Source organism: Myxocyprinus asiaticus, chromosome 27 (assembly GCF_019703515.2).
Source record: "Myxocyprinus asiaticus isolate MX2 ecotype Aquarium Trade chromosome 27, UBuf_Myxa_2, whole genome shotgun sequence".
Taxonomy (NCBI): domain Eukaryota; kingdom Metazoa; phylum Chordata; class Actinopteri; order Cypriniformes; family Catostomidae; genus Myxocyprinus; species Myxocyprinus asiaticus.
The window spans coordinates 13156468-13182146 of record NC_059370.1 but is presented as its reverse complement, the minus strand read 5'-3'; the positions used below and the strand labels follow the sequence as shown (position 1 = coordinate 13182146).

Here is a 25679-nt window from a genome sequence, read left to right as displayed (position 1 = left end):
CTCCCCTGCTCAACAAATTTTGGGCCAGTTTCTATGTAAAATCCCAGGCTGAATTTTCTTCCCAATCCGCTCCTGCTTGGCACCCATTCACTTGCATTGTAAGGACCTGCACAGCTGAAATATTCTTCTAAAAATCTTCATTTCTGGTCTGCAGAAGAAAGTAAGTCATACACATCAGGGATGCCAGGAGGGTGAGTTAATCATGAGAGAATTTTAACTTTGGAGTGAACTATCCCTTTAATTTTTTTTTATTTCACTTTCTACATATGTTATGTCAATAATTAAACTGTTTGTATCAAATAACAAAACAGAAGCACTATTGGTCTCAGGTGGTGTCGTTTGGACCCTTTTGTATATACATGTATTTTATTGTTGTCTCTGCTAGCTTAGTTTTTATGTTTTTTTTTTTGTTTTTTTTTTTGGTCTGCCCATTCTACACTCTTAGCCTATAGTTTGCTTCTGAAAAGACTGGCATGTTGTGTGTCTAAAGCAGCTCTTACCAGCAAATCATATATAAAGTGAGTCGATCATGTTTTCCAAAGGCCTTTGCATGAAATGCGGTCAGGTGCAATGCTGTTGTTGTAACTTATTTGAGGAAAGAAAAAGGATGCTAACCAGCGTGACACATCTGCTAACACTTAGCAAGATTCTGAACTCTGCCACGTCAGTGCAATAACCGACAGGCCTTTCCAACCATCTATGTAAACCAACTGCTGAGAGATGAAAGACCTTAGTGCAAAGGGACTGCACAGCCAAAATAGAAGCCACGTGGTAAGTCGGCAAGAAGAAATAAACCCTTCACCCATTGTGCGCCTTCACTTTGGGTTTGACCATTTATAGAGAGTGGATTTGGTTGGTTCCCATGCACGATCAGGGAAATTACAATAGCCCTGAGCTCCATTGAATTTAATTTCAGCCAATGAATTGTGGCACGTACTTCGTTTCATGTTATACTGAAAAACATTTTTTATTAAAAACTAAACTTAAAACAGGTATATAAATGTATTTCCTTTTTAATTTGACTTTCTTAAATTCACATTTGGAATTAAACTGACTGACTCATTTCAGTTCTGACTGGCACACAACAAAACACTGGTACATTGGTTTATAAAAGCCTAAAGACACTTTATAAAGGTATAACTCACTCAGACAATGAAAATTATGTCATAATTTACTCACCCTCGTGTTTTTCCAAAACCATGTTACTTTTTTCCTTATTCTGAAAACAAAAGGAGAATTTTTAATGAAGATTTCTGTCCTTTGTGTTCATATGGCACCACCTTGTGGACAATACCTAATTACGCCTCTTTAAAGCAACAACAACAACAACAACAACAAAAGAGCCCCAGAACACTATTAAGAATTTCAATTTTATGTTAACTATGGGTGAATTTGAGTAGCCTGACCATATTGAACACACTTTCTATTCTCATTCTTTTGCAGTTAAAGAGTACACGGTGGCAGATGTCTGCACATTTCCAGCAGATAAATAGAAAATGCAACAGGTCATGAAGCAGAAAGAATTTATTATCAACCATAGATAGGAAAATACATTAGTGTAAAGAACACTATATAAACAGATTTCTAGAACCATGAATACAGAGAACAGACAGAAAATAGTTGTTTACCATTCTTTTTCCAGAGACTTTTTTTTTAATTGTTTTTTTTTTTTTTTTTTTTTAAAGAGCTGCCTATTTTGGATTTTACTGGAGTGATTGAACATTCGTTGAATATTGTGAAAGCATTTTTTACATTGGGTGCGTATTTCTGCTGGCATTATCTCGAATGTTAAACAAAATCCCACTACATAGCGGCTCATGAGAGTAAGTACAGTGTTAGTCAGAGAAACTACTACAAAAGTTTGTTGCCCTCTATGAAACTATTTCTGAGGTAAAAATCAAAAGCTCCAGCTAATCTATTTTCAGTTTTATTGCAGTAGGATTTCAGTATCAAAAATTAGGATACTGTAATCTAATTACTTTTTAGTCAACAAAGTAGTATAACATTACATTTTAAATTCTTGTAATCAGATTAGTTACTGACATTCAATTATTTAATTTTTAGTACATTACTTGCATTAAAGTAATATGTATAATACATTTATTATATATGAATTCATATGTACATCCGTTAGCATTTCTGTGACAGCTGAAGGGTGTGTGACAATAATTGACGAGGAAATATATATTTTGAATTTGAGCGAAAAACCAAAAACTTTTCTAGGAAAAGTGATTTAGAAAGTAACTTATTAATTAGTAATGTGAACTTTTTAGATAAAGTAATCAGTAAAGAAAAATAATTACATTTTAGAGAAGTAATTAGTAATTTGTAGTTGATTACTTATTTTGAGTAACTAACCCAACACTGGTTATAATATAAAGGGTAAAGTAATCCTGCCCCAAATTTATGCTACTGATGGAGTCAGTGTTGCTGTCTGGCCATTCATAATTTTTTTTACTTTTTTCGCCAAGGGAATCAAGCTATAAAAGGCTTGCATCAATTTTTCTCTGCATTGAAAGTATTTTAACAATGAAAAAGTGACACACTTCATCTTTAAGGTCTATGTCTGTGAGAATGAGGTCTCAGAAATTAGTCTCCAGTACCTAGATGGGCAATTCAAATACTTCTGTCACTTTAAGCAGCAAACTTCAGGGACAACCACTTAATAATTACTCAAATGCAGATATTAATTAAAATACTTGAGTGTACAGTTACTTTAAATGACACCATCTCCATTGTCTAACCGCACGCGTCAACATGCTCTCAATCACGACATTAAACTGCACGAAAACTATCCTGTCTGTACACGACAGCACAAGGCCACTAACAAAGCAAGACTGAACATTTGTGGGTATGGAAACTACTTTGTGTCTTTCTATTGCAACATCTGAGGAGCAAACTTGATTTAGGACAAATAATAGTGTTTGTGATAGACAAACTCTAAAAACAAGACAGAAATAATGCAGGAGAATTCATTATATATATACATATATACATATATATATACACACACACACACACCACAATTTATATGTTTTGTAGAAAGGAAATATACAATACACATTTTATTCACAATTTACAAAAAGCTAATCTCATTTCTACTTTAATACCATTAACAATTCATGGTCATTTAAGAAGACAAAACAAAACTTAGAGAATATAGTGAAGAGGCCCCAAATAACAAGTGACTGTTCTGGTTCTTACCATTAAAGAAAGGTTTAAAATTGATACTGCTGCATAGTGGGGGGTGGGGACAGATTTATGACAAGTCGAACATGTGATGATCATACTGAACCAAAATACATCAAGTGCTAAAACACCACAAATAGACTACTGTAAGGTAGCATTTACATGTCTTAAGATTATATTTTGGTCCAAAGGCTCACAACTCAAGTTATAGATAAAATAAAAAATAGGGGTAAACCTAACTTTTACAATTAGTTTCACAGAAGAATGCACCAAGCTGGCACCACACAGGAACAATTACAGCCATTTAAGAGATATTCTGGACAGAGATGGAGTATCAAAGCACAATGGATTATACAAAATAGCCTGGACGTTAAAATGTTTGGTGTGACATTTTGAAAATTTCTGTTTACAAATCTGGCATAAAATGCAGCTAATTAAAGATGTCGTCCTACACCTAATGGCTTACAACTCTTGCACCTCCAAAAAGTGTACCACAGCTAAACGTCACACTAAAATACGCTTGAAATGGATGATTGGATGGGCAAAACTGCAATTCAAAGCTATACGGATACTGAAGAATGTGCTCTCGAAGTTACAAAAGGAAATAAATTACTTTAGAAAAACAAAATGCAGTGCAAAAGGAGTGATGAGTGCAAAAGTATGGCTGCGAGAACCAATAACAACCTCTTTGTCTTTTATACAAGCTGGTAAGATTGATTATTTTTGATACAAATGTAGCTTACAATACAATCTTATTTTGAATTTGGATCATAATTTATTCTTAGTACAAAACACGTCTAAAAAAAAACCTTTTCTTGCATGTGGCTCATATACAATCAAGTCAAGCCTAAATCAGTTTATATATTTGATTAAACTTGTACAAAGACCTGGGAGGACCCCTCTGATACAATTTAGGGGGATTTACGGCTAGGTCACAACACGACTAGCCTCAAGAACAGTGCTAAAGTTCTTTTGAGTGTGTGTGTGTGGTGAGAGAATGAACAATGTATGGGAAATCCTTTTCAGTCCATTACAATGAGAAATTGCTGGTTAAAAGACTCCCTGGTTAGTCTTCTCATATAAAACCTCCCTTTCTAAATAAAACTCCTGTTAATAACCACAGTGAGATCAATAGCCTAACATACAAAGAACCAAAGAGAGCCTGCCTCCGTAGAACAGGTTAAAACAATAGTGTGCAAAAAGCAGTGCCGCTGAATTGAGCCAATTAAAATCATTTGGTTTACATTAAGCGCAATTAAGCGAACACCTTTCAAACTCCCACCTGAACACGGAGGGAGAGAGAAAGAATAAGTGCTTTTTATTTGACTAAAAGCTTGTTAAAAACATTCCATAACTGTGTGCAAGCTTAGCATGTCTAGACTGTTCAGAATATTGCACCATTGATGGGAGAATAAAACATCAGGAGATGCAGCACCGATGTAAAATGAGTTTGAGCACCACACAAGTGGAAAAGCTCTCCAGCCTCCACTCTCCTACACTTCTGGTTTGGTCTGCAAGACACATTGGTCACTCATTCAACTGTGGGTCACACAAATGTATATGAAGTGAAATAGAACTGCAAGCAAAGCACCCTTTGAAAAGCTGTCCTTTACAAGTGCAAACTTTGACAAATGTTTTTGAAGATGCATATAATGTTGAATATATAAAGACGGCAGATTATATTGCGCCTACGTGAATTTAAGTTCTTGGAGGGAAAGAGAACTTAACGATTGATTGCAGACACAGAATTATAACTGCTGTTTTTTTTCATATTAAAGGTATAATGCACCTAAAAATGAAAATTTTGTCATAATTTACTCACCCTTTTGTCATTCCAAACCACTCAGTCATTGACAGCCTCAGTCACCACTCATTTTCACTGTATAGAAAAAAGATGCAATAAAAGTGAATGGTGACCGAGACTAATAACATTTCCTTTTTTTGTGTGTTCCAATGAAGAAAGAAGACATGTGGTTTTGGATCAACACCAGGATGAGTTAATGATAACCATTTTTTATTTCTAAGTGAACTATCACTTTAAGGTCTGACATTAAATATATCTGTAATCCCTTTGAGTGAGTGACCAAGCGTGTTCCCCTCATGTTACAGTCTGTACAAAAATTGCACACATTTGTTATGCCCAACAATTAAAAAAAAAAAAAAGAAAATACATATCAGCCTATGGGAGGGAGTGATTTACCAAAAATCTTTCTATACTATGCCAATAAAAAAAGATTTATAGCTAAACAAATAAAAATAAAAAAAAACTCCCTGACAAATATAATTATGTTTGGACCCTAAAAATGACTAAAGGTAGAAGAGAAAAACTAAACAAAAATATATAAAAAGAAATTGCTTAGAGGTTTTGTCGTTTTCAGTATGTTTCCAGAAAAACTTGTGAGAGCTGGGAATCTGCAGCGCCACCAGTGGCTGGAGGACTCACTACCTGCGTCCAGGTAAGTGAACGCCATTGAGAGAGGGAGGATAAGGCAGGACCAACTCCAGTTGTGCAAACAGGGAAAAGTGATCGGAGGGGATGTGGGGGTGTGGGCAACCACTAATATTGTTCTCCAGGAGCCAGTCTGTCTCCAAGGGTCCCAGGACGCCCAGCACGTTCAGTTGTGGCTTGGAGTAGAAGATGTAGTCAATGACACCCTAAATGGGGTTTAAAAAGGAGAGGAGGTGAGTAAAGCACACACACACACAAAAAAAAAAAAAACTCTTACCGGTCACGTTTTGTTTCCCGAGTAAGAAACTTCTATTGTCTCCAAGCAATCAAGATGTGACAAATTAAACAAGTAAATTGTTATGGCTGAAAGTGAAATGCTGGCTGATTTGGGAACAAAGGGAGCAACTTAAAGGGATAGTTCACCCAAAATGAAAATTCTCTCATCATTTACTCATCTTCATACTACCCCAGATGTGTATAACTTAGTTTCTTATGATTTTCATTTATTTGATTTTATTATGAATATTTCAGCTCTGTTGGTCCTCACAATGCAAGTGGATGGTGGCCAGAACTTTGAAGCTCCAAAAAGCACAAAGGCAGCATAAAAGTAATCCATTTGACTCCATTCTTACTTCCTGTCTTCAAAAGCAATATGATAGATCTGGGTGAGAAACAGATCAATATTTTTAAGTCCTTTCTTACTATAAATATGCAGTACTGTGCAAAAGTGCACTTGTGAAAAATGTTGCATAGTGAGGATGTCTTCAAAAATAATGAAATAAATAGTTTTCATTTATCACTTAATGTCATACAAAGTCCAGTAAACATAAAAAGCTAATTCAATATTCGGTGTGACCACCTTTACCTTTAAAACAGCCCCAATTCTCCTAGGTACACCTGGAGCTTTTCTTGGTTGTTGGCAGATAGGATGTTCCAAGCTTCTTGGAGAATTCACCACAGTTCTTCTATATATTTAGTCTGTCTCAACTGCTTCTGCCTCTTTATGTAATCTCAGACTGACACGATGTTCAGTGGGGGGCTCTGTGGGGGCCATGACATCTGTTGCAGGGCTCCCTGTTCCTCTATTCTAATCTTTTCTATTTGCAAAAGTAGTGTTTGGGAGTCTAACATTTATATTTCCTATTGACACACTAAAGCTGAAGATATAAATAACCATCTTAAGACAAATGCTTTTGTGAAACATCTTATGTGCCTAAAACTTTTGCACAGTAAATGTACTTTCACACAGTAGTACTGTTTTTTGCCGATTTGCTGCTTTGTGCATTTCGCCACCAACTGGGCTGTTGTGCAAATATGATTTATTTATTCTTTTATTTATCCCTCCCTTTTTTCTTTCTCCTCCCTGACCAGTAGGTGGCGATATGCACAAAGAATGCGAATCGGCAAAAACTGAAGAACTCTCATGAATATGCATAAGAGGGCTGTGTGAAAATAGATTTAAAAAAGGACTTAAATATTGATCTGTTTTTCACCCACACCTATCATATTGCTTCCAAAGATATGGATTTACCCAATGGAGTTGTATGGATTACTTTTATGCTGCCTTTATGTGCTTTTTGGTGATACAAATATCTGGCCACCATTCACCTGCATTGTATGGACCTACAGAACTGAAATATTCTTCTAAAAATCGTCATTTGTGTTCTGCAGAAGAAAGAAAGTCATACACATCTGGGATGGCATGAGGGTAAGTAAATGATGAGAGAATTTTCATTTTTGGGTGAACTATCCCTTTAAGCCGCTTTCCCACCAGAGCCAAACGGTTCTCATAGCGAAACCGTGCCGCTGTGGTTTCTTTTTCAACTGAGGTGTTGTGAAATCTGGATTAGAATGATGGCAAGTGCTTGAGCGGTAAACATTGGAGCGAATGTGCTTTGGAGGATGATCACATATTCCAGTTTAGGAATGCTTTTTCCCCTGGTTTTTACTCTGCTATAAAGCACAGGAAAGACACAACCCATGTTGCAAAAAGGAAAGCAAAGAGAAAAAGGCGAGAGGTTTACAATCATATGCTGAGGAGCAGTGTATACCACCAGACATGAACACACAGACAAAAAATAACATTTCTCAGACTAGCTAAAAAGGGTATTTATTGAGAAAATATTATACGAGTAATATACTGATATATTACATATGTTTTAATGGCCTAGCTGGCATAATTTACCTCCCTGACAAAAAAGGCGTGTAGAAAAATAATGTACTATAATCATTAAATGACTCTAATTATACACTATTTTTTATTAACTTGACCCAAATATTAGCAAACTTGGCCAGCTAAAAACAACCAAGTTACCTCAGTTACTTGGTTCTGGTGAGAAACAACCCAAAATGTATCCTATGCCTTGGAATATGACACACAAGTCACATGGAATACTTCTTGGATACTTTTGGGTGCTTTTTTAAGCTTTTTAAAGCTTTAAAGTGAGTCACTCTCATTGTTTTGAGAAAACTAACCAGAATATTAATTGTATAAGAAAGTCATATGGGTTTGAAACAGCATGAGGGTGAGTAAATGATGAGAGAATTTTCATTTTTAGGTGAACTATCTGCTAAGCAGCTGTTTTTGAATATAATTTATTCGTTATGAATAATATGATATTTTGGTTTGAGTCCATCAAGTTCTACATAAAAGTATAAAACATTTTTGGGTTGAATGTCCGAAAAGAAGAAAAAAAAACAGTAAGAGTAATTTGAGTGAATGAGTAAAATGAGTAATCACTGTTGTTGTACACTGTATATTTATACACTATACTGTATATATTAATTTTACTCATTCGCTCAAATTACTCATACCGTGATGCAAGATTCTGGTCATGCATCTCTACTTTTGAGTACATCTCTACATTTTTCTTACCTTGAAGTCAAAAGTGTAATTGGTGTAAGGCATGAGCCTGTTTTCATAGGCACTCTTCAGCTTGAAACCGTGCGTGATCCGTCCATTAGACGTGCTGTTCTTGCCATTGCAGTTGAAGTTGGTCAGGCTGTCACTGTAGCGCAGCTCCTTGAAGTCTTTATGTGTGCAGTCCACCCCACCTGTGCTCAGGTACTCCACTACACCTGCAGTTACATTCAAAGCAAGCTTGATGCACATACCAAAAACACTATCAAACAGATGCATTAAAGAAAACATGACACCCAAATTGACCTGATTTACTTTGTTCCTGGTCCTATTTTGCATGCTTCAATGCATGTTTTCATAATCTTTGAATAAAATAACTTTTGGTCTCTGAAAGACTTTTCTGCTGATGACCAAAAAAATATATAATAATAGTAATCATAAAAACAATATTAACCAATAATATCATAGACAACTTTTCACGATCCAATCAAATCTTGTTATTTAACATCTTATTTAACAAAATGAGAAAATGAGAAACAAGAGTCTGTCTGTGACTCAGTTTAATGAGCCCTACCTGAGTCAGGAAGTGAGTTGAGATCAGCACACAGCACCAGAGGAATGCCATTGGTTTCTCCAGACACAGAGGAGAGCTTCAGACTGCGAGAGGCCTTGTCTATGATATTCTTCACCTCTGACAGGAACATCATGGTCTGCACCAGCTTCACATCAGAGTACTCTGGGTCCCAGTGCATGTGAGCATTTGCCACTAGTAGGAGCTGTTTCTCCATACCATGAAGGGACTTACCTGCTGTAAGAGAATAATGCATAATGAACTATAGAATTTGGCAGAAAAATTATTTATTGCGTGTTATTTATCGTGCTGCCATTTTATTAAGCAATAAGTCACTGGAGGTCATGTGTTACAGTGATTTTACCACGGTTAAGGATTAATTTTGCCTTGTGTCTAACTTTACCCCTTAGCTGACATAAAAGAACTGCAACAACAATCATTTTTTTTTTCACATTATATTTAATAAGACTGAGATATTTTGCATTACAGCCCTGAGAATTGGGGGGGGAATAAAATTTAATGGTACTATAATTAGGCTTTATTTTCTTTACCCAAAATATAACTCATTTATTTCTTTTGATTTTTAAGCATTACCGGTAACTTACATGACACCTCCATTATCTCCTTCTTTAGCTCCAGCAACACAGCCACCCCGATGTTGTCCTTGGTCATGACCCGATTTAACATAGCCTCCGAGCCCTCAGAATTGGCCATAGCCAGCTGGTTAAACTCGACTGTGTGTTTCTGCACAACGCTGAACCTGACAGCAAGAAAAAGATGCAATCAAACATGCAACTCAGACATCAAAGAATTACTATGAATGCTGCTGGTGACACTGATCTGTATAACAGCGTTCCCTCACTTTTCCGTCTTGTAGAATATTGCACACCCATCTACATGTTTCCTGTCGGATTCAGACATGGTTCTGGCACGGGACTTCGGGCTGAAGAATCCATCATATCCCTGTTTATTCAGCTCCACAAGGAAGTAGTTGTAATACTGTTCTGTCTCCACTTCCTGTACGTAACACAGCAAACTAAGTGACTGACAAACACTGACTATTCAAAGCTACCTGTTGCGCAGCACTACACTGAAAAAATGTAACCTTTAAAGAAAGGAAAAAAAACACTAGGAGACCCTTTTGGACTTTGGGTCTAAAGCTGAAGTGAGCAAACAAGTCTTAAAATAATGACTGTTTTCAAACAGGTTTCCTAAACATTTCCCCAGTCCAGCCTAAAAAGATAGTCCCTCCCCAAACTCACACCATTGGTTAAGCTAATGTTTCCATCTGGGGCTTGTCGAGTAATTTTTTTTAAAGAAGCACAAAACCAAAGTGTTTACGCTTTTTGTGGAAATCAACCTACAATTGGGTTATTTGTAGTTTTCTCCACATATTAATGGGATAGTTCACCCAAAAATGAACATTCTCTCATCATTTACGCGTCCTCATGCAATCCCAGATGTGTATGACTTTCATTCTTCTGCAGAACACAAATGAAGATTTTACGAATTATTTAAGCTCTGTAGGTCCACACAATGCAAGCGAATGGTGGCCAGAACTTTGAAGCTCCACAAAAAAAAAAAAAAAAAAAAAAAAAAAAACTCAGAAAGGCAGCATAAAAGTAATCCATACAACTCCAGTGTTTAAATCCATGTATTCAGAAGCAATATGATAGATGTGGGTGAGAAACACAACAATATTAGTAAAAAACAACTTAAATATTGATCTGTTTCTCACCCACACCTATCACATCACTTCTGAAGACATGGATTTAAACACTCGAGTCATATAGATTACTTTTATGCTTCTTTTATGTGCTTTTTGAAGCTTTAAAGTTCTGGCCACCACTCACTTGCATTATATGGACCTACAGAGCTGAAATATTCTTCTAAAAATCTTCATTTGTGTTCTGCAGAAGAATGAAAGTCATACACATCTGGGATGGCATGAGGATGCGTAAATGATGAAAGAATTTTTATTTTTGGGTGAACTATTCTTTAAGATGGGAGAAAGTATTTTAACTTTAAAAAACACTTTAGCAGCTTTAAATTAATTAGCTTTACCTGTAAGCTTATAATGTCTGCATTGCAGCTGAGGATCTCCTGCATAATGGCCTTTTTCCTGTAGCTCCAGTTAAGGGCCCAGGAAGGGCAGTAGCCGTAGAGCTGGCGTGTGGCGTACTTATCACACAGCACATTGTAGCACATTACTGTTAAATGGGCTAGAAAAAGAGTTGGGGGGGAAAATCAGGCAAGTATTCTCCTGCTTTGTTCAGGTTTTGCACTACTCTTTTAAGAAATGTCTACCTGTTGGTCGTGTCCTATCAGGCTCCTCCAGCACAATCCAGTTCCTGGACGGAGGTTGCTCTGTTGGGACTGAGCAAAGCAAATGTTTTCAGGACTAATATACATATATACATATATATATATATATATATATAAATAAATAATGTCACCCATTCTATACATATCTCGATATTTATGTATATGCTCTAAAATTGCTTAAAAGGGTGATTCTTTTTCAGAGGAACCCTACAGTTTAAATAATCAAGTCATGTTTTACACACTGATGACATGATATAATCCAGCGCTAAGATCTAAAACTGACACTGTGTTAATTTTAGATAGGCCACAGGAAAAAAAGACTAGACATGGACAGATGTTTACAGCTAAAAGTTCTGAGACACCTACTGCGCTTGATAGCACCAGCAAGATTGTCCAAAAAGTAGTTCAGCAGTCGGCGGGTGCCATCTGGCTCCTGGTAGAGGCTCATAATTTCTTGAGTAAGTGGATTGCCTGTTGAGATCCGCACAAACAATGATAAACATCAGTGGCAAATGCTCTCTACACAGTGATAATCTCAAGATGTTTCAGTTACCCAAACAACCACTCACCTTTCAACCCCAGTGTTTGTAACTGAAACAGTTTCCCCAATTCGAAAGGCAGAATCCGCAACTGGTTGTTATTTAAAAGCAGTTCCCTGAGGAAAACACAAATGAATTGTGAACAAACAATTTCATGTCCCATTACAGTCCAAGCAGTGAGATGGCAATGAGAGGGCAGGTCAGTCACAAGCAGAGAGCCAATCATAACAGTGGGCGTTAACTGTCAAGTCTTAAAGGAGAAGTGTTTCTGACAGAGGGTCAGAATGAGGGTGGAAAATGATCATATTTCACAAATATACTGCATGACTACTATTAATATTATAAGTGAACCTCAATCAACATAAAAAAAGGCATGTCATGACCCCTTTAAATGGAACTAATGAACCATGGAAAGAATTTAAGCAGCTTTTGCTCCAAGCAGCTCACCTGAGAGACACCATGTTGCCAAGCTCTGCTGGCAGGCTCCTGATCTTATTGGATGACAGGTCCAAGAACACAAGGTTGTGCAGCTTGGCAATGTCAGGTGGGATGCGTGACAGAGCGTTGTCACAGAGGTGCAGAGCAGTGAGGTGGGTGAGAGACCAAAGGGCTGAGCTAAGACTGCGGACATTACCTGAGACAGATGCGAACAGCAAAACATCAACAAAATATATAGGCTTAAGTTGAGACATTTGACAGTGAGATACATACCAGTTATTTCAAGTGCATCCCAGTTGGACTTTTTCCCACTGTTTGCCTCCTCACTGGACATGATAGTGTACATCCGCCTGGTATCAGGTGGGTCATATTTCTCCTTGGGCATCCCTAGACCACTGTGTGAGGTAGATACAAAGTCAGATTTATATGACATGACCTAAAAAGATTAATGTAAGACATGATTCAGAGATCTCAAATCTTTCTGAGTGATGTTTACAGTCTTGTTTATATTGTTAACGGACCTAACCCAGTATATTAATACTCTTTCTAAAACAGCAGCTGTGCACAGCAGTGTCTCCAAACTAAATGCTAAAGATACCACAACATTACAGATGATTGAGTACAGAGATCGCCACAGTTTCCATTAAAATCAGCAGCAACAGCAGCTCTCTCAACCAAGTAAACAAAATGATGAAACTGGTCTCATATCAAGCAGTTCGCTACAGGCTAAAGGCTGGATGTAAGAGCTGGTGAAACATGATTAGTTACTGTGACGACCTACTTAACACATAAACATCAAACTGTATGGAAGAAACCATGGGTGTGTCTCACACCCTAGTGAGAAGCCTACCTAGACAGCATGATGTCACACAGTAATTGTGTTCTAAACGATTTCAATGCTGTCTAGGTAGGCAGCTTGTTAGCTTTTGAAACAGCTCCTGCTTTTTAGAAGCTCTGACGTCTCAATTTGTTTTTGGTAACAAGCAAATTACTTTCAAAGAATGAACAAATAAACCTGTAGATCTAATTACCTCGCTAACACGAACAGTCAAACAAAACTTCGTAAAAGTAGCACAGGGGTCCATCCAAAATAACCCCGTTTCAAACGCTACAACGAGCATTAACTGAATCACCTTAAAAAAAAATAACTACCTGACTAAATAACTGATATTGATCTATTTTTCAGCAGGTCAACGGAAACAGATGGAAAATCCTACCTAGCATGCAAGCTAACAAATAACTAGCTGTGTGCTTTGCTAATGACCCAGTTACGCTTATCAACGTGGGTCAAAATTGTAAAACAAAAGTGCCGTAGCACATAAAATCATGTTAATAGCTCATTTTTACAAAGCAATAAGCGTTCACGGTCTCTGCTTATAAAACAAGCAGTCGGGTCGTTTTGCTAACCTATTTTTGCTAGCAGCATTAGCCACAGGCTGCTAAACTTACAAACCACTGAAAGATTAGACGTGAATTAACTCATGTATACGACTCATTAACTACCCAGCTAAACATTTCGAAATAATTGCACATCATTATAAAGTTACTTTTAGCAGATAGTATTTCCTGGATATGAACAAAGAGACACAGGCTATATATTTTAGCTCTAGTTCACTTATAGGAAGCCAGATCAGAGGCAAATCTTAAAAAAATAAAAATAAAACAACCTTTCAAATTTACCTCCAATAGCATACCAACTCCTGAAGTCCGCTGTGCGTCTCACTTTGGGCTTTAATGTATTCGCTGGTTCAGGATTTGCGGTTACGGTATCATGGCGGAGGGTTTTTGGACAGCTGTTAGTGCCGCTCTCCAAAACAAGGGTCCATGTGCACACATAAAGTGTCTCAAAAACCAAACAGAGTTGCTGTCCACATAGAACACAGCATATGCTGCCTATCAATGAGGTTTAGGTAGATAGCTCACTAGGCTTTGAGACACAGACATCCCTAGCCTTCTAATGACGTGCAATTTATAGAGTGGACAAGAATGTTTTGGAAACATTTAAACATATTTTGACACAAATTGATATTGCAATTGCAATTAAAATGATTTTTCTTGCTACATTTGTCTTTTTTTTTGTGTGTTGTGAAAAGCCTTATACCAATTAGACTGACATATCTAGTACATCCCCAATTCCGAAAAAGTTGGGACAGTATGAAAAATGCTAATAAAAACAAAAAGGAGTGATTTGTAAATTATATTCACCCTTTGATATATTGAAAGCACTACAGCTAAACATTATTTGTTTTACCTTGTGAATTTCATTATTTTTTGAAAATGTACAGTAATTTCAAATCAGATTGCAACACACTCCAAAAAGTTGGGACAGTCAAGTGTTTACCACTGTGAAACATCACAATTTCTACTAATATCACTCATTAAGCATTTGGGCGCTGAAGACACAAGTTTGTTAAGTTTAGAAACAGGAATTTCCCCCCATTCATCCATTATGTAGGTCTTTTGCTGCACAATTGTACAGGGTCTTCTTTGCCTTATGGTGTGCTTCATAATGCGCCACACATTCTCAATAGGAGACAGGTCAGGACTGCAGGCAGGCCAGTCTAGCAACCACACTCTGCTTACACAGCCAGTATGTGGTTTGAAGTTGTCCTGCTGGAAAATGCAGAGATGTCCCTGGAAAAGACGATGCTGGATGGCCTGCATTAATGGTGTCCTCACAGATGTGTGAGTTACCCATGCCATGAGCAGTGACACACCCCTGGCCCATACAGACATTGGCTTTTGGACCTGACACTGATAACAGCTTGGATGGTCCTTTTCCTCTTTGGTACAGTGAACATGACAGCTGTTTTCGACTTAAGACCAAAAAACATGGTTCCACTGTTCTACTTTCCATCTAAGATGAGACCGAGCCCAGTGAAGTTGGCAGCGCTTCTGGACAGTGTTGATGTAGGGCTTCTGCTTTGCATAGTAAAGTCTTAACTTGCATCTGTGGATGCAGCTTTGAATGGTGTTGACTAACAAAGGTTTACTAAAGTAATCCCAAACCCATGTTCATGATATCCAATACAAATGAATTATGTTTTTAAGACAGTGGTGTCTGAGGGATCCGAGATCATGCGCATTCAGAAGTGGTTTTTGTCTTGCCCTTTACGCACCGAGATTTGACCAGCTTCCTTGAACCTTTTAACTATATTGTGCACTGTAGAGGGTGAAATGCCCAAAATCCTTCCAATTTGTCTTAGGGGAACATTGTTCTCGAAGTGCTGGATTATTTGCTGAAGCATCTGTTGGCAAATTGACAAGTCTCGAATGATCCTTGCTCTTGAAGGACTAGGCTGTTTTTGGAGGCTCCTTATACACTATGACATGATTGCCTCACCTGTTTAACATCTCCTGTTTCACATTGCCTTGTTATTTCAACTCGACAAATTGCCATTAGTCTTAAATTGCCCCGTCTCAACTTTTTTGAAACATGTTGGAATCATCTGATGCTGTACATTTTCAAAAAACAATAAAATTCACAAGATAAAACAGCATATTATGTGTAGTGGTGCTTTCAATACAGCAAAGGGTGAATATAATTTTCAAATCACTGTTTTTATTAGCATTTTTCATACTGTCCCAACTTTTTTGGAATTGGGGTTGTACATCATAGTATTTCACTGTACATTGTAAAACATTGTATGTAGGAAATCATGTACATTGCAGTGATTTTGATGGTTGCTCTAAAATTTACTTGGTAGAGATACAACTTTGAGGTATTTATCTTTACTCACATAGCCCTCTTAAGTTATTTACTGGTATGTATGCAAGCTTTTGAAGAAGTCCAAAAAAAATTTTTTTTTAACATGACTGATTAAGTATTGTATATTTGATGAGTACTGGTAGTGAACAAACATACATACATTTAAAATATATTTAGAAAATTATATAAATATATTATTTTCTTAAAAATAAAAAAAAAAGTCTAATGACTTGAAATAACACTGGAAACATCAGTTAAGTGTTCCTGTAGTTGAGATAGTGACTCCTGCGTTTCCATGGGGAGAGCATGGCCAATGTCCGCTGCTGCACGACACAGGAAGGCCTCTGCTGCCACTCGCACTGCAGACGGTGTCACCTGATCATGCCGCGTCCAAATCGGAGCGCGCATCCTGTCAAAACGCTCTGTGATGGGACAGCGTAGGTGACCTGGGTAAGGATAAGGAGAATGAATAAAGAGGTAATCCTATTTTATTATTTAATGTGGTCATATCATGCAGAATCAAAGCGAGCATTAGGTCCTATTAAAACATAGGTAGCATTTTGCAATTGCGTATTAGCTGAAAATAGCTGTGTTTGCATTAGTCTATCACCTGTCACCACCTCTTCATAACTGAGCATCAGCATCCACAGCAGTTGGAGAAGTTCATCCCACTTCTTCCATCTCTCTGCTCCATCCTTGCACAACATGCAGGGAGATCATATCAGTTCAGCTCATGTTATATGGAACATCAGTGCTAAATTTAAATCTGCTATAGAGCAATGTAATGATGTTTTCTGTTTTACAGAGGGGTCTGAAGCCAGTGATGAGTTCTGGAGGTAGTGTAGAAGCAAGCTTAGGGACATTGGCAAGGGTCTCTTCTGAGAACAAGCATCTTCCAACAGCAGCTCCAATAACTTACACCTCAGCAGCTTGCTCTCCATTGTACTTAACAATAAGTGTCTAACACACAACAAGAGAGTTTTGTTAGAATCTTGCATAAAATGCACTGTTTTAATACAAAATGACAAAAAAAACTCAATTTAGAGTTAGAGTAGATTCAATCAAAGCTCTAACGGACTGCAATACGAAAAAGAATGCAAGCACAGGTTTTTTTGGTTCTCTGTTTTGGTTTCACCTTAATTGCCGCCATGGAGACATGCTGTTAAGACCATGGAAGAGCTCTTGAGAAAGTTTGCTTGAACTGCAGGTTGGGGTCTTGTCCACCTCCAGGGCCAATGTCAGCATCCTCTGAAGTGATAATACAATCCTGTAACAAATTAAGTAAACAATTTGTCTATCCATCTTGCATCGGCTGGTTTGATCCATATTCATGCTAAACATTTTGAGTAGAAATATGAGAAATAGGAACAACTGGATATTAGTGCAATAAAAATAGGAGTTCACTCATCCACTTATATCAGAAATAGAAAAAAAAAAGAAAGACGTGAACAATGTCATGGTGTAAAGTGAAAATAAAAATGAATAGGTACTGCTTGTTGTTTGGAAAGACAAAAGTACTTTACCACCGGAAATTAATATATTCTCTGATTAATATATGATACTGCATTTATATCAACAAAATGAACACTTTACATACTTAAGATAGTTGTCCTTCTCTTTCTTTGGATATTCCACATCATTCGAGTGGGTCACTGATTTCTTAGCAGCAGTCATCATCCAATTAATTATATCCCTAAGAGGAAGAATCATAAGACTTATTCACTAATTATGCATAATATGACCACTTTGTAATTATCATTTTATAAAATGTCAATTCTGCATGCCGCTGAGCACAGCGGATTACAAAAACGGGTGTGTTGGTGCTCAAGCAACAGAGAGTTTACCTCACCTGACCTGTCTGAACCTTTGGTCACATGACAGCATTGTCTTTGCAATAGATTGTTGAAGACGCCGAGTTGTGTGTTTAAACTGAAAGTCATCTTCTAAAACCTGCAACACATATTGCAGGAGCATGTTCTTTATGTCTGTCCGCAAACTCCTAGTGTCCTCCTTGAGACAGCAAGCACAAAGTGTTAGAAATAATGCTATTTAACAAAAGTATGGAACTACTATAAATATGTTTTCTTACTTGTTCCTCCATTACCGACATCAGCAGTTCCCAGTCCCACGGGACTGTAGATGTATCCACAGGGTGGTATCTTAACATCGAAAACAAAACAACATTAAATAACACTATGTAACACAATTTTTGTTCCTGGTAGTAAGTGTTATTTCCTAATTGCTTCTGCCTCAAAAATATAGAAAATGGCTATTATTTTCCACACAAACGTTGCTTTTGTGACCAGGACAGTGATATTTTGAAATTTACCTATTTCCAATGAGAAAACGGGAGAATGTGTCTTTTTGTTCAGATAAAGTCAGAAAAAGACAGCATATGAATCCAAAATCCTTCTTTATCTGTGGTCCGACAAAGACACCGGCTTTGACCTTTGCCTCAGACAGCTTAGGGAAGAAGTCTTGAAGGTACTTGAAGGTTGCCGACTCCTTATCTAGAGCTCTGACAAACTGTTTCATAAGGCCCAATTTGATGTGCAGTGGTGGCATCAGCACCTTCTGGGGGTCCACCAGTGGCTCCCACTTGACGTTGTTCCTCCCCACAGAGAACTCGGTCCGCTGTGGCCAGTCCCGCCTGTGGTAGTGCGCCTTGGTGTCCCTGCTGTCCCAAAGGCAAAGATAGCAGGGAAATTTGGTAAAACCGCCTTGGAGACCCATCAAGAATGCCACCATTTTTAAATCTCCTATGACCTCCCAGCCATACTTATCATACTTCAAGGCATCCAGCAAGGTCTTGATGCTGTTGTAATCCTCTCTGAGGTGCACCGAGTGAGCCAGGGGAAGAAACGGGTACTTGTTACCATTATGGACCAGCACAGCTTTGAATAGTTCTTAGTATAAATACATGTTAATTTGGATTCATATGTTGTTTTTTTTCTGACATTATGTGAATGAAAAGACATAAATTTGCCATTTTCTCATTGGAAATAGGTCAATTTCAAAATATCACTGTCCTGGTCACAAAAGCAAAGTTTGTGGGCAATAATAGCCATTTTCTATACTTCTGAGGCATAAGCAATTAGGAAATAATGCTTACTACCCAGAAAAAAAAAAAAAAAAAGATTTGTTACACAGTGTAATGCTCAGAATCAGTAGTTACAGATGTGATCATATTCACCTCTGTGTTTTCATCAGTAGGTTATAGGCCTCTATGGCTAGAACATCGGAGCTCTGTGGGTCCAAGAAAATCCCCCTGAGCAGATGTGTTGTGATATCCACAGGTGGACAGTACCGAGGCTGAATAAAGTCAGAGAGCAGCTGAAGAGTGCCCTCTGGGTAATTCTCCTCAATAGTGCTGTAGACCAAGCTGAGGCTCTGCCGGCACAGGGGTTCAGCAGAGCCATAGTGTTCATCTTCACCTTCACGCTGTTGAAAACAGAACATGACTGAATGAAATAAATTGCCTATGGATATCGTAGAGTTTTCTGTGGGGATTGCAAATGATGTTTGAAGGAGTTCACTTTGTTAAGAGTCCCTGGAGCCATGGTAACACATCTTGGAAAATGTTCTCTTTATATAAGCAATATGATCTCTAAAATGATCATAAGTAATGACTTCCCAAGGGAGGAAAAATAAATAATTGTACAATTCTGCCATGGTCAGGGTGAAGCAGCAGGGTATGTACAGTTGCCATTCTCGTCCTGAGGGCCTTTGAAAACACAGAGGACTGCATGATTGTAATTAATATAAAAAATTAGCTAATTAGACTTTGTGCAGGGATGAAGATTGTTTTACTCATAGAGTCAGGGGTGGACTAGCCATAGGGAGAACCGGGAGTTTTCCAGGTGGGCCGGCCGCAAAGCATGCCGAAATATGCCAAAAGGGGCCATGATATGCACCTACCAGCCATGTTATCAATATTTCTATCTATTCGTCAATCTGTTAAAAATTTCAGACCCCTTTAGATGACAAGGAGAGAATTTACTTACTGCAACAGTTTTGTGTTCCCTCGCAATTATTTTAGGTTCCCTTGCAATAGCTTTATTTGTCCTTTACGAAAGTTAACCATGGCTTTACTACAGTAACCATAGTTCAATTTTGTATTTGCAGTAAACCATAGTAACAAAAAAATATTACCTTGGTTTTACTACAGTAACCACATGTTTGGTAAAACAACAGTTATAGGCTAATAAAAAAACAAAACAAACACGGTTACTAAAGTTTGACTATATTATTACTTTGTGGTACAAGTACCATGGTTTATAAAATAAAAAATAAAGGGAAAAAAGGAAAAATGCCCTTTACACGATGTGCCGATTACTTAAATTAATCGCAATTAATCGCATACTGTATATCAATATTTACATAGAAAGGCCCCAAATAAAGACAATTTAGTATGTTAGCATAAAAATAATTAGAAACATAATATACAATAAATATTATAATTGAGATAATTCAAATACATGACATCAGATACATATTTTGTGGCAGCAAACAAGTTAAGCATTTCTTAAAAGTCTTAAAGTCAAAATATTGTTTGTTTTATTTCCATATCATTGAAAATAACTCTTAAAACTATTATTGGCAAACTTCAGTCTGAGCTATTTTTAAATGTTGGTCTCTGTTAGGGATGCCCCGATACAGTTTATTGCAGAACAAGTACCAATACTTCCTTTTTGGTCCTCACCGATACCAGTCTACCCATTTATTCCATTTCAACAGTTTATTTACATTTTATCATCAAAATCATGTCTAAATAAATGAATTCATTAAAACTTTAAATGAAAACAGAATAATTAATTTTCAACAGACTATTGTATTATTTTTATCAAATGTAAAACTTTTCTACAGAACCTCACAGCACAATCCAAAATACAACATTGGAGTTATTACTGTCAAATAAAGTGATGCATAACAGAGCATCACAGATGTGAGATATTTCTTAAATATAATACAATTATTATTGATTTATTATTAGTAGTGGTAGTAGTATTACAGGGAATATTACATAACTATATACAGTAGTAGAGATATATTTCTGTCATACTAAAGTAAAGCCATTTCCATTCAGTGTGCTTTTGACTTCTAGCATCGGTATCGGGACATGCCTAGTCTATGTATTCATGCATCAGATGGGCATTTTTGGAGCATCTCACTTTGGCTGCATCACATTTCACTAGTTTTCAGCATCTCTAGTCATATGTTTTTATAATGTTGTGTCAAGTTAAATGTAGTTTCAATCATTGAAAAACATGTCTCAAGTTAAAGCCGTGCTTTCTGTAGAGCCTGGTCCAGCTGTTTTTGAGCACAAAAGCATGTGTGTGGAAGGCTATGTTGCCTGTACTGTAGGAGCTTCGAATGCCCCCTACTGCCACATCAATGTGGTACATAAAGCTTGAAATGGTCCAATGGTAGGAACATTCCTTTTTACAGAATTTATGTAAAAAGGGCCGGTACTTAGGAGAGCATTTTGACCTTTAGGGTGGGCATGTGGTTGTCTCTTCATTGGACAGGGAGAGGGGTGTTAAATAAAGTGTTATTTTTCATATAATTAATCACACTTAAATTGACAGCTCTACCATTTATATATCAAAAATAGAGAAAGAAATCTTACCATATGTGGAACTGTTCCATCCATACTCTGCCTCAACTTTCTGTACTGAGCCAGACAAATATGTTGTCTGCCTTCTGTATTGTCTTCAGAAAGATCTGACACATTATCTAGCACACCTTCATTGTCTCCACTACTGCTTGTGCTTGTCTCCCAAAGACCTACTGAAGGGCCTTCAAAGGATCGTGGATCGAATTCATTTCTTCTGAACTCTGCTCTCTCTGAAATGGCTGGTGAAGGGGGCAGCGAGATAGGGAAGCTAAGGGGACTACTTAGTGTGCTCTCTGTAGACAAATCATGTGAGTATGCCACTGTATCGCTGGCAAGGATCTCTGTGGAGGTGGGACTGTTGCGTTTACTGGACTGATTCGGTCTAGATTTAAGTTCTGGGCTACAGGGGGGCGATGCCCATGATGAGGTAGATATGGAACGGGAAGAATGCTGCGGTGAAACCGGAGTGTTTGGCATTTTATGTATTTGCTCGCTTTCACCCATATTCAAAGTTTCACAGTCCTTCGATGCAACTGGATTGCACACAGACCCAGTATGAATATCAGAAAGATGCACAGAACTTTGAGGTGATTGTTGACCGCTGCACATTGTAAATGGATGATGCTTATCTTCAGCCTCATTAGATTCATCAGAGAATATATATACATCTACCTCACTCGGGCAGTAACATGGACTGTCAAGACTATAAGGAGAGTCAACACTGGTATTCCATAATTGAGAAGAATCAAGATTTCCTTTGTTTTCTTGGTTTGCGCTTACGCTACAGGCAGCTAGTGATGTGACACTAAGCTGTGTTTCTTTAGTGTCCTTTGGTACATCTACAACGGAGTTCTTCAGTACCACAGATGAACTTTCAAAAGGTATCAGGCTTTTACTTGAAGAGCTGCAAAGTCCCAAAGACCTGTTGTCCCAGCTCAACTGCTCAGACGATAGGCTAGAATTACAATTTGTGTCCTGATGCAAAACATCTGTCCTTTGGATATTCAGTTCTGTGAAAGAGTTCTCCCGACAGAGTGACTGCACACTGCTCCCTATAAAGCATCCTGAATTAGCCCCATCTTTTCCAAGATTGTTGGTTCGAGATTTTGATTCTTGAGCTCTTCTAATAGCTGTTGGTATTACATGCACAGAATACTCCACATTTTTCTCTCCACTGTCTACTGATGGCAGAGCCAATGATGAATTCTGCAGCTGCACATCAATATCATCAGGAGGACACTCGTCACTGAGATCTATCACCTCTAAGGTGGAACAAGTATCTCTCCTCGAGCATCTTCCCTTGGGAGGGACCAACTTGTGGCCTGTGATGTTGATGAGGACCTAAGACAAACAAGTAAACAAAAGTAAAGACAAAGAGACAACCTGTCTGTTTCTTTTTAACTATTTTTTTATTATTATTATTAAAAAGTAGGATGAACCTGGAGAGACAAAAGTGAAATAATTAGTAGTTGACTGATTTGGGTTTTTTAAATAACCGATGCTGACAGCTACTTATAACTAGAGACTGTGGTGGCTAATGGCTGATTTTATGCAGATATAGTATATTTTAGAATTGAGATGTACACATAGGGCTGGGCGATAAAAGGATAAAAAAATAAATCATCAATATCGATGATAAACTTTTGAGTAATTTTCTATATTTAGCCTATGTTCTACATCTAAATTATCTGATCAAGTATGTGTCGCTGCAAGCAGTTATACACACAGCAAGCTAACTGAATCACAGTCATGAAATAAGCCTGTTAGTGGAAATCAGTAATGAGGCTAGGTAGCTGCTCGCTAGTACCTAGCTATCTGGCTAATATGATACATTTTTGTGTATTGAACAAGACAGCACTGACAAAGCAATACAGCTAATATCGACTGAACTACAACAACTACTCCAAAATCAACACAACTGCTGTTTATTTATGTAGGGTTTAACGGGGCTAAAGGCTCTGTGGGGTAAAAGGCTCCACTGATTTTATTTTCTCCCAAAACACTAAATAGCAACTACCACAGCACTTCCCTAAACACCTGTTTGTCACTATGCACTGCAAAATTTTCCTGTTCTATGAGATCATTGCGTGTGGTGTCTAAAGGTTTATTTTGAGGCGATTTTATCTAATTTTTTATATTTTTAAAAATGTTGCAAATTTATGTAGCTAATGAAAATCCCTAAAATTAACAAATTCTTTTGAGACAAAATACTTATCATTTTCAGTTTTGTTTAAGGTCGTTTAATCAAACATTTTTCAATAACTGTTCAATAAGTGAAAGGAAAGTATTTGGGGTAAAAAGCCCCAAACATTTTTTTAATGTTCAAAGAGGGCTCACATTGACTCATCCGATCATAATAGAGATTAGTTTGTTTATAGAATACTTGAGATGTAATAAAATGCCAAATGTGTTTGAAATTAACAGGAAATGGTTGACTTTTTTCCTGAAGTAGCTATTTTGAGTAAGCATCATCTTAATGTGTTACTCAAAAAAACATCTTGGTGTCTCAATTATTTGTATTAGTTGACAATCTGTGCCCTATAACTATTGCCCCGGTATCTACATGATATCACTTTAGACCCCCTAGGGGCCTTTTACCGCAAGTGAAGGGGTAAAAGACTCCCTCACCATCTTTTTTTTTTTTTTTTTTTTTTTTTAAATGAATTTTAATCGAAACAACCTTCCGTTACTATTTCTTATCACACAAATTAGGTTGCTCCATCAATATTCAATATAAGTCAAATTTTATACCTTGAAAACATTCTGTGACCATGAAAAAAAGCTAAATTTGCTTAAGGGGTGCCTTTAGCCCCGTTGTACCCTACAACTTAGTTAAAAATGTTTCATCATCCACAGCACCGTTGAGGGCCGCATTAATGCGCAGCTTACATGGGCTGAAGCCTAGGTGCCCACAACTTCCAGGGGGGCCCCTTTTGCCTCGTTCGCCACCCCATTCTCCCCCGTCGACATTCATGGGAGAAGTGCGTCTACACACCTTCAATGGGAGATGCTGTAGTAAACACTGAAATGGTGCGCAACAGTGAAAGCCGTCGAATATTCCTGGAATAACAGTCCACACCCACAAACCAACACCCCCGCCCCCCCCCCCCACACACACACACACACACACTCACACACACACTCACACACTCACACACTCACGTTGGACGACTGGCAGGGGCCCCCAAAGATCAGTTAGCCCATGGGCCCCTAGCGCTGTCACAGACAAGAAAGAACAAATTCCAATCGAAAGTGATCATCCCTATGCCCTACTCATTCCAAAGGACAAAGCTCTTGATGTGGGTACTCTGAAGGGGACATGGTAATACTGTATGAATGCACCCTTCGCTAACAGTCTTGCAGAAGGGCCCTTCGCGAAAAAAAATAAATCATTTTCTTACTTTAGTTTGGAATGACCCTTTGAGCAGTGTCCCCTTCCCACAGTGCCCTTCAAGAGTGCAAAAATGCAGTTTGAAAAACACCCCAAGTATTTCTTCTTCTTCTTGTGATGTTCCAGCTTATGGTGATTTACCGCCACCTACAGAGCTGGAGTGTGGGCGTTACAAGAACGTCTTTCATTTGAGTCAAACGTCTGCTTCATCAAAAAGAGGTCGCACACACCTTATGTAGGATTAAATTCTAAAACGAGTGTACTTCTTGAACTTCAAATTAAAAGGTAGCTTACCCTGTAAAGTTCAATTGTGAACAAACAAGTTATGTTTACATTCACTCTACATTTGCATTTTCTTTCCCATTAATGGTATATTTTTTTATTATACACATGTATAATTAAACAAGATATTTACTCAAAATATGTAATATTCTCTCTCAATATTTACTCGAAACTTCCCAAAGTTCCATTATGCATTTACTAACCTGTCGGTAAAATTTGAAACAAGGGAGAGCTGCAGAAACACTTATAATTATCGGCCAAGCAGTTATTGTCCGATAACAATCTCAAAATGGCCAAATATCAGCAGAT

General features: G+C 37.6%; 2 protein-coding genes across 8 annotated transcripts in view; both read right to left on the bottom strand.

Moving 5' to 3' along the window:
* Nucleotides 1-1509: 1509 nt before the first annotated feature.
* cnot6b (CCR4-NOT transcription complex, subunit 6b) lies at nucleotides 1510-14268 on the bottom strand. 2 transcript variants are annotated; one of them, XM_051657737.1, is made up of 12 exons: nucleotides 14052-14268; nucleotides 12645-12766; nucleotides 12381-12567; nucleotides 11964-12049; nucleotides 11761-11865; nucleotides 11377-11445; nucleotides 11134-11291; nucleotides 9932-10086; nucleotides 9675-9829; nucleotides 9073-9303; nucleotides 8514-8716; nucleotides 1510-5844 (listed from the first exon to the last, which is right to left on the bottom strand). In XM_051657737.1, exons 2-12 carry the CDS (start codon nucleotides 12754-12756, stop codon nucleotides 5632-5634), a joined length of 1674 nt encoding a protein of 557 aa, XP_051513697.1. In that variant the 5' UTR covers nucleotides 12757-12766; nucleotides 14052-14268; the 3' UTR covers nucleotides 1510-5631. The 2 variants fall into 2 exon arrangements, with proteins under 2 accessions (XP_051513697.1, XP_051513696.1); XM_051657736.1 differs by having other exon boundaries at nucleotides 9073-9306; nucleotides 14052-14265.
* Nucleotides 14269-15931: 1663 nt separating this feature from the next.
* Nucleotides 15932-25679, bottom strand: part of simc1 (SUMO interacting motifs containing 1) — a 10791-nt gene continuing 1043 nt past the window's right edge. Inside the window, exons 2-12 of one of the 6 annotated variants that reach the window (XM_051657728.1) lie at nucleotides 21710-23038; nucleotides 19274-19521; nucleotides 18869-18910; nucleotides 18410-18757; nucleotides 18170-18239; nucleotides 17930-18090; nucleotides 17678-17773; nucleotides 17216-17347; nucleotides 16884-17040; nucleotides 16691-16775; nucleotides 15932-16526 (exon numbers count right to left, since the gene is read on the bottom strand). In XM_051657728.1, the coding sequence (XP_051513688.1) occupies nucleotides 16303-16526; nucleotides 16691-16775; nucleotides 16884-17040; nucleotides 17216-17347; nucleotides 17678-17773; nucleotides 17930-18090; nucleotides 18170-18239; nucleotides 18410-18757; nucleotides 18869-18910; nucleotides 19274-19521; nucleotides 21710-23038 (2892 nt within the window). In that variant the 3' untranslated portion in view covers nucleotides 15932-16302. Of the gene's footprint in view, nucleotides 16527-16690; nucleotides 16776-16883; nucleotides 17041-17215; nucleotides 17348-17677; nucleotides 17774-17929; nucleotides 18091-18169; nucleotides 18240-18409; nucleotides 18911-19273; nucleotides 19522-21709; nucleotides 23039-25679 lie in introns of all 6 variants that reach the window. The other 5 variants (XM_051657731.1, XM_051657726.1, XM_051657727.1 and 2 more) reach the window with 5 other exon arrangements.

Excerpts from the sequence above, each read along its gene's own strand:
- cnot6b (XM_051657736.1), bottom strand. The coding sequence starts at position 12,756 with ATGCCCAAGGAGAAATATGACCCACCTGATACCAGGCGGATGTACACT. Across the intron at positions 12,050-12,380 it reads GGCAACATGGTGTCTCTCAG|GGAACTGCTTTTAAATAACA; the intron begins GTGAGCTGCTTG and ends TGTTTTCCTCAG. Across the intron at positions 11,866-11,963 it reads ACAAACACTGGGGTTGAAAG|GCAATCCACTTACTCAAGAA; the intron begins GTGAGTGGTTGT and ends GGATCTCAACAG.